This window comes from Limulus polyphemus, unplaced genomic scaffold (assembly GCF_000517525.1).
Source record: "Limulus polyphemus unplaced genomic scaffold, Limulus_polyphemus-2.1.2 Scaffold8170, whole genome shotgun sequence".
Taxonomy (NCBI): Eukaryota; Metazoa; Arthropoda; class Merostomata; order Xiphosura; family Limulidae; genus Limulus; species Limulus polyphemus.
This window is the reverse complement of record NW_013673780.1, coordinates 13,072-28,874: the sequence shown is the minus strand read 5'-3', so window position 1 is coordinate 28,874 and position 15,803 is coordinate 13,072. Positions and strand designations below refer to the sequence as shown.

At 30.7% G+C, this 15,803-nt stretch overlaps 1 protein-coding gene across 1 annotated transcript in view; it reads left to right on the top strand.

The window, feature by feature from the left end:
* The first annotated feature begins 1,791 nt into the window (after positions 1-1,791).
* Positions 1,792-15,803, top strand: part of LOC106475168 (autophagy-related protein 2 homolog B-like) — a 26,022-nt gene continuing 12,010 nt past the window's right edge. Inside the window, exons 1-3 of the mRNA XM_013935866.2 lie at positions 1,792-2,098; positions 9,844-10,012; positions 12,885-13,037. Of these exons, the coding sequence (XP_013791320.1) occupies positions 1,931-2,098; positions 9,844-10,012; positions 12,885-13,037 (490 nt within the window). The 5' untranslated portion in view covers positions 1,792-1,930. The remainder of the gene's footprint in view (positions 2,099-9,843; positions 10,013-12,884; positions 13,038-15,803) is intronic.

Here is a 15,803-nt window from a genome sequence, read left to right as displayed (position 1 = left end):
GAAGTTAGTACCACTGATGTGATTGTTATCGACGATAGAACATTTCCTGATGAAGCAAATGAACCCCACGTGAAGCAGAAGCCAACGAGATGGAGACCAGTACGGAAGAAGATACGTCCCGTAAAATTAAGAGACTTTGTTGAAATGTAATTTTGTGTTTGTAATTTTTTTTTTCGGTACAACTGTGTCTGAATAATGTGTCAGTCAGGTTAATTTTGTAGCTTATGCCCCGGATTAATTGATCTTTCCTGTTAAACGCTCACTATCTTTGACTTGGTTTTGGATTTCAATTTAAGAATAATCAAATATTGTATTGTAACACAGTTGTTGGTCAATTAAATGGTAAGATTAACCCCCAAAATGTATTGTTACGTCTCCGTTCGTTAGTTAATTTTCCGTAACTTCGTTCCGACGAAACTTTAGCGACACAAGTCCTTTCTTAAATAAAACGTGTTTATTCTTTCCGAATACAACTTTACGATACACTTAATTTCAACAGTCGCTCTATAACAAACGCTATAACTCACGTTTCACGAGCTCGACTTCAACAATACTCCATTCAATTACACACTCTCTGATTGCAGTTCAATTACTCATTGTTCCGTCACGTTGTGACCATCTTATATATACCAGACTACCCCCAATGTAGTAGTCTCCCGATAATTCACGAAGGTTCGAGAAGGACGTGGCGTGATACTAGTCACGTGACCTCGCTGACGCAACACTGCCCCTCCTTAGTATTGTTCGTCCCGAACAATAGCCACTTACATTAAACCAATAACAATTAACAATAACATAATTAAATGTACAGCAAAAAAACTGGTGATGCCCATGATAGTACCATTGTAGGTCAATTTCGAGCATAACAATAATCATATTTGGCTTAGCTCCAATAATAAAATATCATGTGTTTGTTGATTAAAAAAATGCGAACATATGAGAACATTCGCAAAACATATAGCACAAAGATCTTTAGGATTCAGGCATAAACATTCCCAATTTAAACCCTGCTACTTACTATTAGCAACTCTTAATATATTATCGGGATAGATTGTTACAATTTTAACATCTGACAGCTATGTTTGCGTAGCTTGTTCATCGATATACTGTTCATTCGATCTATAATTCAGCAGACTAATCATCAAGTTTTATAGTAGCCATAATTTTGAATACGATTCAGTACAACTCAGACATGGTTGAAATCACTGTAATGAAATAATAAGTTAAACGTTTCATCCAAGCAATCTTTGTTGGTACTAGCTCGATGAAGGCCATATCACAAAAACGTGATTATTTTGAATTTTCTACAGCGATTTTGAGCATTTTTAGTTTTTATAATGATGCTATTATAATTGTTACTATTTGATATCAAACTCACGTTTTTTTTTATGTTGTCTCTTTTTATTTTGCTAACCTGTGGTGAATATGAATTAAAGTTATCCTCTCATGCACTCATTTTCACTTACATGTATAGCTCCAAAATAACATGTTGTGTAGAGGTGCTAATTTTGGCATGACATTGTATAATTCATATCATGGTATAGTTTCAACATTTCTTTAAGTTACAGCTGGAATTTTGTTATTTCATCTTGTCTGGATACCTCTCCGGTATGTTGAAACACAGTAAGCATGAGAAAGTTACTAAAAAGCACGAAAAAAGTAATATTCTAATATTCAAATAGAACAAAAACAAGTAAAAAAAAAAAAGACTGGAAGAGGACAATGCGTCAGAAGGATATAATATTCGAAAGGCCTCTGGTGAGGGCTAAAGGTACTTTACTTATGCCAATTACATCACAAATAGCAGCTGCAATGGCGTCGTAAGTTTGTTTTGATAGGATCAGCTGATTTCGTTCAGTGTTGTTTGTAGTTTTTCTCTCTCGTTAACTTAATTATTACAGGAAAATAATAAAAAAGAACATTTAACAAGATGCCCTGGTATTTTCCATGGTCGGATGCAATAAAAAAAAGGGCATGTCGTTATCTTCTTCAACGATATCTTGGTCAGTTCTTGAATGAAAAGCTTTCTCTAGACCAGCTTAGTGTTGACTTGTATAGTGGAAAAGGAACTATTACAGATTTGTATTTGGATGTGGAGGTATGTTATTAGATATTTAGCTTTTAATTTAATTTCTAAAGTAAGTTATTTTTTTATATAGTTATAAGTCTTAAGAAGTAAAGTAACTAACCATTTAAATTAGTTTATTATCTATATACATTCGAACAGTTTATATAATTTTTTGATATATCTAAAATAACTGTTTCACGCCATAAACATTGCATAGGCAATGACCTCAATTTACTGTTATTTCTATTTCTACATCTGTGTGCATTGTGTAGTAAATCAGTTAATATATTTATGTTGTAGTTTAATTTAGATCATTTGACAATATATGAATAGATAATCAGTTACAATTTAACAGCTCTTTTATTCTGGATGAGAAAAATTTAAACATTACAACCAGGTATAAAAATAATATTTATTAAAAAACCTTTATAAAATGGAACGTATGCATATGAGTAGGAATCAAAAATAATGCCAAGACTAAACTTTTACAAAGAAGACATCTGTAGTTTCAAAACCTTTAACTCAATCAAATAGCCTTGACTTAAAAATAAAAACATAATACTGCATTAAGCATTAACAAAGTTAGGAAAAAGAATCAGAAAGAAAAAATCCTACCTTCAGAAATTATGACAAAAAATGCTAAACATTTTTTAATTATATGTCACAATAATCTAAGTAAGCAATTCAAATAGTATCTGGTGTTATATTCTCTTGAACACTTGGCTTTAATTCTTATTCATTTAAACTTTTATTTTCTAACAGGTGACAAGATAACTCATCAAATTAGTACTTTTGGATGTTTACAGAAGAACTTATCAGATTGCTTACATATTTTGACAAACTAATTTACAAACCTTCTTGGTTGTCATTGTCCTGAGAAAATACGACTAAATGATAGAATCCAAAGTACATAAAATCAAAACATAATAATAATAATAATAATTAACAAAAGAAGGAAGAATTGTCTTACACTCCTCCTTCTTTGCCCAAAGAAGTGATGAATTTAATCTTTTTATACATTAGTTCCAGTTTTCTTGCATTTTCATTATTATTATTGCCCAGACTGATTCTGTATACACTATATAGTATTGTCACAATAACTGTACAATAATTTGCTCTGGTTCAGTTTACTAGAACAGTAACAATGAATATGTAATTTTCCATTTTAGTTTACTCTGTATTTATTCACTACTCGTGAATGAAGTCTTTGATTTTCTTTTGAATATAATTTATCTTTAGATACTTGTACCAAATTATTTTTACAGCAATATTCATATTGCCTTATTAATTTTATAACATCAGCGATAGAACTAGCATGATGGAACTCTAAATATTTTCTTAATACTATATATAGTTGACAAGTAATACAATTTACTATTTCTCATTGAAGCTACTTTACAGAATGTCTTTCAGTAACTTTTATGAAATCAGAAAGTGTTGATTCTGATTTACAATAAAATTTTCCATTTGCAGTGGTGGATCAGTTCTAGCAATTTACATTTGTATATAAAGTAAATGATATAATAGATGAGGATTTACATTTATGTATTTTGTTGTAAATTGGAAAACCCTCTTTCAAAGAAATGTAGAAAATTTTATTGAATAATTTGTGTGTTATTATTAAGCACAAAGCCATGCCCATTGCAGGAATTGAACCACAAATTCTGAAGTTACAAACTGTCAATCTTACAAATTAGCTATTACAGGGCTTTCATGGAACAAATAGTATTGTTTATAGCTTTTTAATTGTCTTATCTCAACTATTTTCCCCACCTAAAAGTACAATCTTCTTCAAAGCTATATCTAATTTATGCCTAAGCAGTATTGAATATAATTTTATTTTGTTATAAATTCTTCAGATATTTAATCTAAAATAGCTGATATAGTGCAAGATAAGATACTTTATTTTTACCCATTTCATTGTTTCACAGTTTAATTGTGTTATCTTTTATTGATGAATGTTTATGCTGTTGTTTTTATATCACATAAGCTCACACAACAATTAAATTGTTAAAATTTACATTCAGCTGTTGAATACTTATTTAACTAAAGATGTAACAGATTCTTTGTGGTTGACTGTTGAACAGTTTTGCTGTGTGTGTGTGAGATTGTATAGCATACCCTCTCATGATATCTGTAGATTTCAAGTATAATAATAATAAATATTTGAATATATGCTATACACTTGATAATTTTTATTTTCACATTTCATTCCTTAAAATAATATGGCATTGATCAATTTTGTATTTTCACTTCTTTTTACTGGGAGCTTAAAACATTGAATTCATTGCCACTATTCATAATATCACAGTTGATGATAGAATATACATATTATCACCCCTTAGTATTCTATAGCATGTTTTTACTGATAGTGTTGGGCAATAAGTGATATTTGCTAATCAATTAATTGATTAGTACAGCGTTCCTCAAACCATGGTACCTACAGGGAAAAAAAAAAATGTTGGCAGTGGGTGCTGCAGAACAGTTGATTTCACTCTAATCGGTAGTTCAAAATTAGATACTGTAGCAGATGGCCTTAGTAACTTTGCTATAACAAATACAGGGTGAGCAATTTTAGTGGCAATGGGAAACAAACCCAACCCTTGAATCAGTAGCCCGCACCTGTTCAAATCATCAAAGCTGAACAAACTTGAAGTAAAAAAAGAAACACACAACTAATAAGACTAAAATTCAACAAAGCACAGATAGTCTATTATGTAGCTTTGTGATCAACAACAAACAAAAATGATAGCAGTATTTTGATTGCTTCGATAGCTGGAGTAATGGAAAAATAGTAACAATTGGAAATCCTAATTATAATTAGTTGGTTATTTTCATGATAATTGACTTAATCATAATTTTGGTTTATCTGTTAGTTTACATGACAATAATTGATATAATCACTGGGCTATTTATTGATGTTCTGTACTGTAGTTATTCTTTTCACAATATACCACTTTAGAAAATCTTGTATTCAATGGCTATTGTAAAATTACATATATTTGATACCTTAATAAACATAAACTTTGATAGGTGTGCCATACAAGTACATGATATACTCTGATGCAGAAAACTTTTGTAGCCTCTGCATCAGAGTATATCATGTACTTGTATGGCACACCTATCAAAGTTTATGTTTAAAACTTTTGTAGCTTCTGCATCAGAGTATATCATGTACTTGTATGGCACACCTATCAGAGTTTATGTTTAAAACTTTTGTAGCCTCTGCATCAGAGTATATCATGTACTTGTATGGCACACCTATCAGAGTTTATGTTTAAAACTTTTGTAGCTTGTGTGTGTGTATTTCTCATTGTAATCTAACAATCAAACCAAGAGGTTTTATTCTCATCATTCAGAGATTCATATATTGCATATCTTGATCTAATTGTTCTCATAAATCTTAAGTGAAACTTTTTGTTGCATCTAGTTCACAGTGTTCATGTACTTGTATGGCACACCTATCAAAGTTTATGTTTAAAACTTTTGTAGCTTCTGCATCAGAGTATATCATGTACTTGTATGGCACACCTATCAGAGTTTATGTTTACACACACACACACACACACATATATATATAATATTAAATTTTAAAAATGACGATAAAGCCATTATCTGTATGGAATCAACAAAACAGACAGTTCCATATATCTGTTGTGAAACTTTCTAGAAAATTATCTTTTTGTAATATACTTAGCTGCTCAAAATAGTATGCATTTATTTCATAATGAAAGTATTTATGAATGCCAATGAGTCTTTACAAACAACTTCTTAAATATAATAGTGTTGAAAATAAATATCAACATATTTTAATTATGTGAATTTCTTTTAACAGAATTGCTATGCACATTGTACATGAATCCTTATGTCAGTACATGCTTTTATTCTAATCAGGTTTGAAGCTTAACTTTTATGGGATCTTTTAATTGCATCTTAATAGAGTATTTTACATGTATATATGAAGAATGTTTCTAAAACTAGATTCGCTAATGTGTTTGAGTATATATTTATTTTCAACTTTTAAGTAGTTACTGTTTCAATAAATGCAGCTGTAAATTTGCATTCTCAGAATTTCTAAAGGTTTAAAATTAATTACAGTAAATGTCACATATTTTTATAAATACTATATATACATATAGATGTGTGTGTGTGTGTATTATCTGTAATAGTTTAAACAGGGTTTAGTGGGTGGAAATTTCAAGCCTTGATGTACTTAACATCATGTATTATCAACCCCAAATGGTTAATTTACATTTGCATTGCTGCTATAAGCCATTTCTAATAAACCTAAATAATAATGTGTATATATTTTGTAGGTTCTATATATTATGGAATTTTCCTTATATTTTCAAATTTAGGGTTTATACTTTGACATATTCATTTTACTTGTTTGGTTATATGGTCCTGATTAAAGTTCAATTTTGTGTTTAGTTGAATCTCTTCTGTTGAAATTACATCTTTAGAAAATTGTAGTTGTAGTTTTCAATTGATATATATACTTTCAATATACATTGTAGTTTACAGTATTTTTAATGTTGCAATTTGTTTGTTACCTAGATGGAGCTGTGAATTTGTTCATAACATAATGTGACATTAAGTTCACATTAATCCTAAAACTCTCTAGAACAAGGCTTAGTTATATAAGTGGTTCAGTGAAGCCTCGTGTAATAGTAGAGTTAGTATGCATAAAAGAGAGTTAAATCAGATTAGAGAATTGTTATCACTGTTTGGTATTATGTTAAGTTGTATATGTTAGTTTTATCCATGTTGTAGTACAGTTAATGTGGCTGTAAACTTAGGCCTACAAGTTATAATGTTCTTCAAGCTTGTAATAACATTAAAGGAGGGAGTATTCTAATTTATGGCTGTTACTGGACTGGACATTGAATTATTTTCACTTGATAATTTAAAAGAAACTGCAAAGAAAGAACTAAAGTACAACAATTGGTTTCAGAAGTGGCATTTATTTGGTGAAAATATAACAAAACTGAATATGTACTTGAGTTGAATTTCAACTGTGAAGATTGAAACTATGAGATCAAAGAGCTAAAATTAATCTTTGCTTAATTTGATGAAATTATTGAAACAAAATCAAGAAAAAAATGCAAAGAAAAATAAATGAAGACCAGGAAGAACAGGACAGAAAGTTTGAAGAATGAGACAGAAAATTAAACGAAAACCAAGAAGAAATTTACAGAAAAATAGAAGATCAGGAAGGAAGAAATATATAATTAGAAGAAACATGATGTTCAAATAAAAATTGAAGATAGAAATAAGTCTGATCGAAGACAAGATTAATGAAGCTATAGAAGACATACAGAAAGATTCCAACAACAAGACTGACGAAGTACAAGAGAACATTGGTGAAATCAGAAGTGAAATATGAAAAAACATGAATAAGGTAGAAAAGATTATTGGTGACAGAATGAGACATCTAAAAAATTAATTATTAAATGCAAAGATAAAACAGCCACACCTCCTTCTGCATTGGCTCAAGAATTCCACCCAAGAACAAGAGATAGAATAGGAGAATTAATGTGGCCTACACCTCTTACCACTACTACTGTACTACATGTACTAAAAGACCTTTCTGGAATACTCCAGGATCAGAATTTAGTTGGCTAGATCAACATTGGCCAATTGAGCAATCTACAGCCTATGATGGGAAAGTACCCTGGGAATAGTACCAAGTTCACTTTGAAATCACTTCCAGGGCAAATGAATGGAATAACAAACTGCAAGCTGTCTGTCTGGCTGTCCATTTAAAAGAACCACCTTTGACAACATTAATACACCAACCTCAAAGCTGAGAATCATAACAACTGTCAAGCATTGGTAGCTGCCTAATACAACAGTTTTGGAGTTGTTACACTAAAATGAAGTATCTAAAGCAGAGTTACAGAATGGTTATGGAAGAAGGAAGCAACCTTAGCTAAACTTGTAGGAGATATGAAAAGGCTTGTCCATCTGTATTACTTGAACACTCCTTCTGAGATGAAGGACTCCTTGGCATGTGACCAATTTATAGACTTCATAACAGATGAGGGTCAGGCTGAAGCAGAGTAGATGTGAGCATCATTGAGGTAGAAGAGAATACTGGTGACAGAATATGACATCTAAAAAATGAATTATGAAATTCAAAGATAAATTAGCCATATCTCTTTCTGCATTGGCTCAAGAACTCCAACCAAGAACAAGAGATAGAAAAGGAGAATTAATGTGGCCTACACCTCTTACCACTACTACTGTACTACATGTTACTAAAAGACCTTTCTGGAGTGCTCCATGATCAGAACTTAGCTCTAAGTTGGTGATGGAATTTGAATCCATCAAAATTTCAGATCAACTATTAATGGAATATCAAATCGTGTAGTATTGAAACATCAGCTCTCCCTAAAGATAGTATAGAAGAACTTAAAGAATTAATCAGATAGTTAGTTAAACAGAACAGAGGAAATAAACCACAAGTAAATAGGTGTTTCAAGTATAACATGAATGCATGGTTAGGCTGGCTTCATATATCTTCAGTCAATGATCAAGAAGTCTCTATGTACTATATTGCAATTTCTGTCTCAAAGTTGAACTTCGAGTGAAAACGGGCAGTGGTCAGTGCACCACTGAGAAGTGAAATACTTAATCCAGGAATTATCAGAATTAATTGTTTTTTTTAGTGACTGGGGAGTAGTGGAACTAAATACTTTGGCATATTTTGAGCAATTAGTGATTGGAAGATTTGTGGATTTGATGAATAATGAAGACTTGAATCAGCTTATGTTAAAACAGCAGGTTGTTTTTATGTAAATGTTGATAAAGTCAGATTTCATTGTGATGACATCATATGGCTGAACAGTTCTTGTTACAACAGAGAACAAACTCCAAAGCAGGTGTTTGGAGGATAGGCAGTCCAAGCTGAAAGCCATATGCAGGGATCATCTTTGAAAATACATCAGTGAGAGAACAGCCAACTCAGTAACTCCAGGAAAAAACTTGTCAGTGGAACCTCAACCTGCCGAGGAGCCCAGCATTTCTGTTGGGACAACTTCTGAAGGATCATCAAGGTTGGACCGATGAGTAGATTCATTGACTGCCCATTTAAAGAGGACTTTCCCACCAACAACAAGGGACAAGATGTCATTCCATCCATTTACCATGAGCCTCAGAAGAGAACACCACCAAAAATACTTGGTGAATGGACAATTTAGTGTGGTATTTTTATCTTACTTTATTATTATTTGGTTTTTGTAGTAGGATTGTTCAAAGGATTTCACAATCCAGGAAAGGCCTACTTTTGCAAGCTATATTTTCAAGGCTGTAATTTGTTAGTTAGTTAGAGGGAGCTGTAATGTGACATTAAGTTCACATTAGTCTCGGAACTCTCTAGAACAGGACAGTGAAGCTTTGAGTTGTAATAGTTAGTTAAGATAAGAGATATTTCAGAACAGAGTTCATGACTGTTGTCAGACTGGATGTTGAATTATTTTCACCTAGTAATATACAAGAACCTGCAAAGTAGAAAACAAAGTTAAGACAGTGAATATAGTTATTATATATGTTAATTGTAAACATATTCCAATAAATATTTTTTATGCATGCTTGATGTTTATGTTACTAACTTACAAGTGTGTATACAGTAATCATGCATTATAATTTAAATGTACATTGCTTATCAAAGGTACAGGTATTCACAGAAAATGCTACTATGATTAAAAAAAGAAAAAGCTGAAAGGAAAATTTTGTCTGTGTGTAAAAATTAAATTTTGTTAATTTTTTTTCAGGCCTTAAATGAACTTGGAGAAACTTACAATTTACCCCTCGAATTTGTTGATGGATATATAAATTCTATATCAGTATCCATACCATGGTCAGCATTGCTTACAGAGAACAGTGTTGTTGTTGTTAGTGGTTTGATGATGACAATTCAACCCAAGCAGCGATCTGAAGATGGTATGTTTGTGTTGTGTTACATTAACGATTTTCTCTCTGTTTTTAGAAGTAAATTTACCATTAATATTGTATTGAATACATAGTACTTGCCACATTTTGGATTGGTTAACCATTTTTGTACCTTGGGGATGCCAAAAGTACTTCACCAGTCTTTTACATTCTCATAGTTAAATCAATTCATTAAACTTTTAAATAGTGTATAGTTTCTACTTGAAAAATTCCTAAAATGTAATTGAATGTATGTGTAAGTAATATTTTTTAGATTGTAATGTTTTTGGAATTTTGTTGTGAAGTACTGTTTTGAAAAAAATCAGTCGATTCAAAGATGGGTGGGAGGAAATAAAAAATAAACTTAGGAACAAGCAAAATATTTCAAGAAGTGTGTATTTATAGTTAAGACACCAAGAGCTACAAAAGGAATTTAAGTGTGAACTTTTTTTTTTTTCATAAATAAACATTATATAATGCTAAAATATCAATTCTACAATATTTTTGATAACTCATTGTTGAAATAGAATTAGAATTGTATTCTTTAAGTTTGAAAGTTGAATTGTGAATGGAAATTTGAATTGACTTTGTGAACCATTGGGCTGAAACGTGTTAATAAGTTTACTGATGCACAATTTGTCAATTTGTACAAACAATATGTAAATTTGTCTTCTTTCTAACAAAAAAAAAGAAGAAGCAGAAAGAAAATATGAATTATTTTCTTTGTGAATTATGCTAAATAAATGTCAGAAAATATTGATTCTAAACTAATTTTAAGTTAAAATTGTTGAAATATTGTTAGAAGTAACATATAAAATTAACTTTCAAATTTGTGTCTCAAAAATGTTTATCAAAAAGTAAAAAAATATGAAAAGCCAGAGGAAACCCTGTCTTTGGGCACAATAATTTAGTAATTTAACAGTTTTGTTCATGAAACCATATCTTATTGGCAATTCAACTTAATTAATTTATAGAAAAATTAAAAGATTTATTCACATATCAGTCATCTGTTGCAATAATATTATGACCACTTTTCCATAAAGTGTGCTTATGACAATGTTTGAGCCTTAAGTATTGTATATATATAATTAGTCAAATGCTTTGTAACCAACCAAGCGAAAATGAGTTATTATAACTAATTTTATTTTTTAAGTGAACGAGTATTTAGTCAAATTAAAAGTCTAGTTTTTTTTTAATATTCTTCAAGTAGCCTAAATTTAAAAATATAAATTAGAATAACATCATTTTATAAAATAATACTTTTGATAGTTATAGCATTATGTTACAAAGTTTGAAAATCACTAGAACATGAATAAGAACAAAACTAGAAAGTCTATTCAGATTATACCATATTTTTATGTTAACAAGTAACAACGTTTAACTTCTCCATGCTATCTGCTGTAAGTTTTCATTTTCACAGTGATAGTATTATAAAATTTAACTTTTTAAAAGTTAGCTGTATAACACTAACCATATTTTCTTGTATGAAAGAAGAGACTTCTACTATAATAATATGCTATTTTAATCAGTGTTAATTACATAGACCTAAAGTAAGTTAAATAAGTCTGTAAATGATTATTTGTATTTGTGTAGGGAAACACATTATACTAGGAAACTTGTATACATAAGACACAACAATTTGCAAGCATAATAAATTTTTTAATACATACTACGTGTTTTGACAGAGTGAGCATTGTCTTCTTCAGGTAAATGATTAGCTAGTCAGGCAATAATCCAGCGATTTCGAAGCTAACATTTTTATTTCTAGTAATGTAATTGGTATGCAAATAAGAAGGGAAACAAGCATTTTGAACTCTTTATTTGAAATTAAATAGTTATAATTATTTATAATGATATTTATAAAAAAAAGCATTGGTAAGTGAGACACCTAACTACATTCAAAATTTCTTTAAAAATTAATTACATACCACTTGGTTTTTCACTTATTTTAGACATCAACAATATAAAAAATGTCATTCTTCTGATAATTCTAATTTCTAAACAATGAAGAATTGATTCTGTAACAAGTCTGTTGTAAGAGCTGCAGGTGTCCTAAACAATATTAACTTTAATGAAAACAAGTTTCTAAGATCTAGACACATTGTTAGGATGTCTAGAAAAAGCCAAGGCAAGAAAGTTTATTATAACAATATTTAATTGACATTCACATTGTTAAATTAGCTTAGAAATATCTGTTATTGGCTGACACCTTAACTGAATTGCTGTAGACTCTACACGCGTTGAATTAAAAAAACCTTGTGGACTCCGATGGATAGCTGATGATATGGTAGTGTAAGGATGTCTGGCTGTTTTTTTTTATTGATTTCTGTAAAAAAAATGGTGAGAGGGTTAAGGCCTACTTGGATCTGCAACTACTTATAGGACATTAAATAATACATTTATTAATTTAAAAAAAATATGAATGGTTCATATAAATGTCTCTGGGTTTTTTTTCAGAACTTGGTCCTGATTGGTTTTTGGTAGACTTTAAAAAAGTGTAGGGCAATAGTAAAATATAAGAACTTGTCTTAAAAGTGATTTGGTATAAATGACCTTAATATATGAAACACGTGTTAGATATATGTGGTATTTAAGATGGTCCATATGTGTACTGGTTATATTTTTTAATGTTCAACTGCAGTTTTGCAGAGCAGTGACGTGGGTTTTTCTGTGTTCTTATTGTACGAGTTTTACACTAAATTCCAAGTATCATATGGTCGAGTACTGAAGAACCACACTGCTGAAACATTGTCAGAAGTTTTAAATGTAACAAAATAATTCTCTTTGTTAAATTAGGTTTCACAGCTTTTATAATAGGTTAGAAGGAATATATATTGATATATTTTTTACATTGTTTAATCCTTTATTTATTAATTTCTTTCAGTATCAATGTTCGACTCCATGTGGGGAAGTATGACTAGCAGTATGCAGCTTGCAGAGGAATGCTTAAAACAGCAATCATCAGAAAGTGAAAAAGAAGCTGAAAGTTCTCAACCTTTTGAAGGCCTAGAACTGTTTGCTCAAACTATTGAAACAGGTAAAACTGTTTACATGTAGAGCCCCTGCAGAATGTGTATAGAAGAACGGTACTACATATGTGTGTGTGTGTATGGAAGTGCAAATCTTATTCAGTCATTTTGTGAATTTAAAGAAATTTAATGATGACAGTTAGATTTTTGGTCATTGAAATTGTTCCAAATATATAACTAGTTGCTAAACTTCAAACTGGAACTTACTTAACATTCAGAAAAACCACCATTTGTAACAGATGTATAACAAAAAAACAAGTAAAATCATAATCTTATGTGTTATCAACAATTTGCAACAAGTTACCCTTTACTTATAGATACTAAGAAGCATGTCATTCATGTATATATACATATACTTCATGTGTGTATTGAGAAGAAAATGCGTGACTGGTTTGTTTTAACTCTTATCTCGTCTTGATTGGTACACCCCACCTCAAAGGCAACATTGAGTTACAAAAATTATAGAAAATAGACTTGTAGTTTTTATTTTACACATTAAAGAAAATAAATTCAGTGCTGAAATTTATTCAATGAAAAAGTTTTATGTATTTAATTTTATACATAAAAATATATAAAATAATCGCAGATTTTGATTTTGTGTTTGCACACTCCAAACGTAAACATTAGTGGTGTGAAGTTCCTGAATTTTTTCTGTAGCCTCTAGGAGGAAATTCAAAATAGTTTTGTACAAAAGAGTACTAACTTGAACTTTGTAACTTCAAAAAAGTGTATTTTTATTGAATTTAGTAAATCACTGTGTTACAACATTAGTTGGCATGGTTTGACATAATTGCCCATATCTCTGGTTTTTTAAGAAGCCATAGACTAGTGATCTAAACATGTAATAAAGGCCTTTTATCTGTTCTTTTTAATGTTAAGTCAGCCAACATATGACTTCTGATTCAACAGAGATTCATGTAGTGATCAGAACAAGATGATAAAAGCTTAGCTTAGTCATATGTTGCTAATTTTTTTTTAAGCTTTTGAAAAACTTGCTTCATAACTTTATAATTCTTCATTTGAATTATGATGTTCATTATGATAGGAAAAGAAAGTTTTTGTTGAACAGGATGAGGTAGGCTTAGTTAAGTCATTTTGCACTTGACAGTATCATGTGTTGTTCTGCTGTGTTAGGATGTGAAATAGGATTGTGTTAACACTGTTTCATTAGTGACTCTCACGTTAAACAAGTTATTACTACAATTCTACAACAACTTTTTATTAAGTTTCCAAAGCAAAGTCTTAAGTAATATGTGTGAATGTGGCACAACAGACATGTGTAAGTTAGCTTTGCCAAACCCAGAACTTCAATGTTGGTTGCATCACTAGTGTGTTGATATTAACATGGTAAGGGGTAGATTACAGGCTATATTAGTAACATAGTATTGTGCATACTTTATTAGTTATCAGTAAGGTAAATCATGCTACTATTGCTCTTATTCTTTATGTACCTTTTTTCACGGGCGTCCGCAGGGGAGGGTAAGAGGGGGTAATTACCCTACCCTAGAAACTAAGAAACATGATTCTTTCTTTATTCTTATGAACTTACAAGTTTTTTATTCACTTCACAATTTCACACTACTCTTGCCCCCCTCCCCAACCCCCAGAAACATTTCTGCAGAAACCCATACTTTCTTTTGTAAATAAACTTAGAATAATGAGTCATAAATAACTCAGAGAAATATATAAATAGTCATGCACCTAGCCACAATCAGTGTGGTCAGTGCCTTAGTTGCTTACTATAAAGGTGAGGTTTGCCGAGATGATAGGCAAATCTTTTTATAGAATTCCATGATAATGGCCCTAAAAAAGACTTGTTCAGTAAAATGTAGTCCCTCTTGTGGAAATTTGCATTTTACAGATTTGACAGGTCAGAATGGCATGTGTACCACTGAGTACACAATATTTTCAAAGGGATTCCACCTTAAACAGTGGCTTTTCAGTAGCTACATAATCCATTGAAAATTTAACTGAAGTTTAAAACTATTTCATCCATTGTTTGTTTTTTTACAATGCAGTAAATCATACTGTACAACAGGTCCATTGAATCAACTCACCTGGGCATGAAGGAGTTAGAAGTTAAATCCATTTTAGAAATATTAAATTTCATAATTTACTTGTACATATACAGTAATAAAATTACTGTTATAGTTTTTGTTTATCCTCCTCTAAATGTTGACAGAAAATAGTAAAAAACAAACAGTCTGCCCATTAACAATGAAACAAGCAGCTGTTTAAATTCTGAGGATACTGTTCTATTGAAAATTCCTATTTCATCTTGTATCATTTATTATATCAGTAATTTTGTCCATGTATTGTATTGAGTCTAAACTTCATAACATTTTCAATGATGAAAGGTGAAGGGAAAAATATTGTAACAAAACTTCTCTTGATTGGCGTGCACACACACACACAGATATCTATACTATTATTCCGCTTGTTTGTATGTACCACCATTACGCTTTCTGACCGAGAACTTGCTGCATAAGCATGCCTAGTTAGAATGTTTCCCCAAGAAAAACCTCACATGCGCATTATTCGCTCGACGACAAACAGTCTGCCTGCGGCAGAGAGCTGCAAAGCTCAGTGATAAAGTCGCTACAATTGCTGTATGAAACAAGAAGTAACAACAAAAAGGGAATGTAAATATACCTTACTAACCATTTTGTACAACAGAATATTAAACTTATCAAAGTTTTTAAAAAAAGGTTTAATGTTAGGTCATAGAATAACATTATAAGTTTATTTATCGATAGTATTAAGTAAAATAAAGT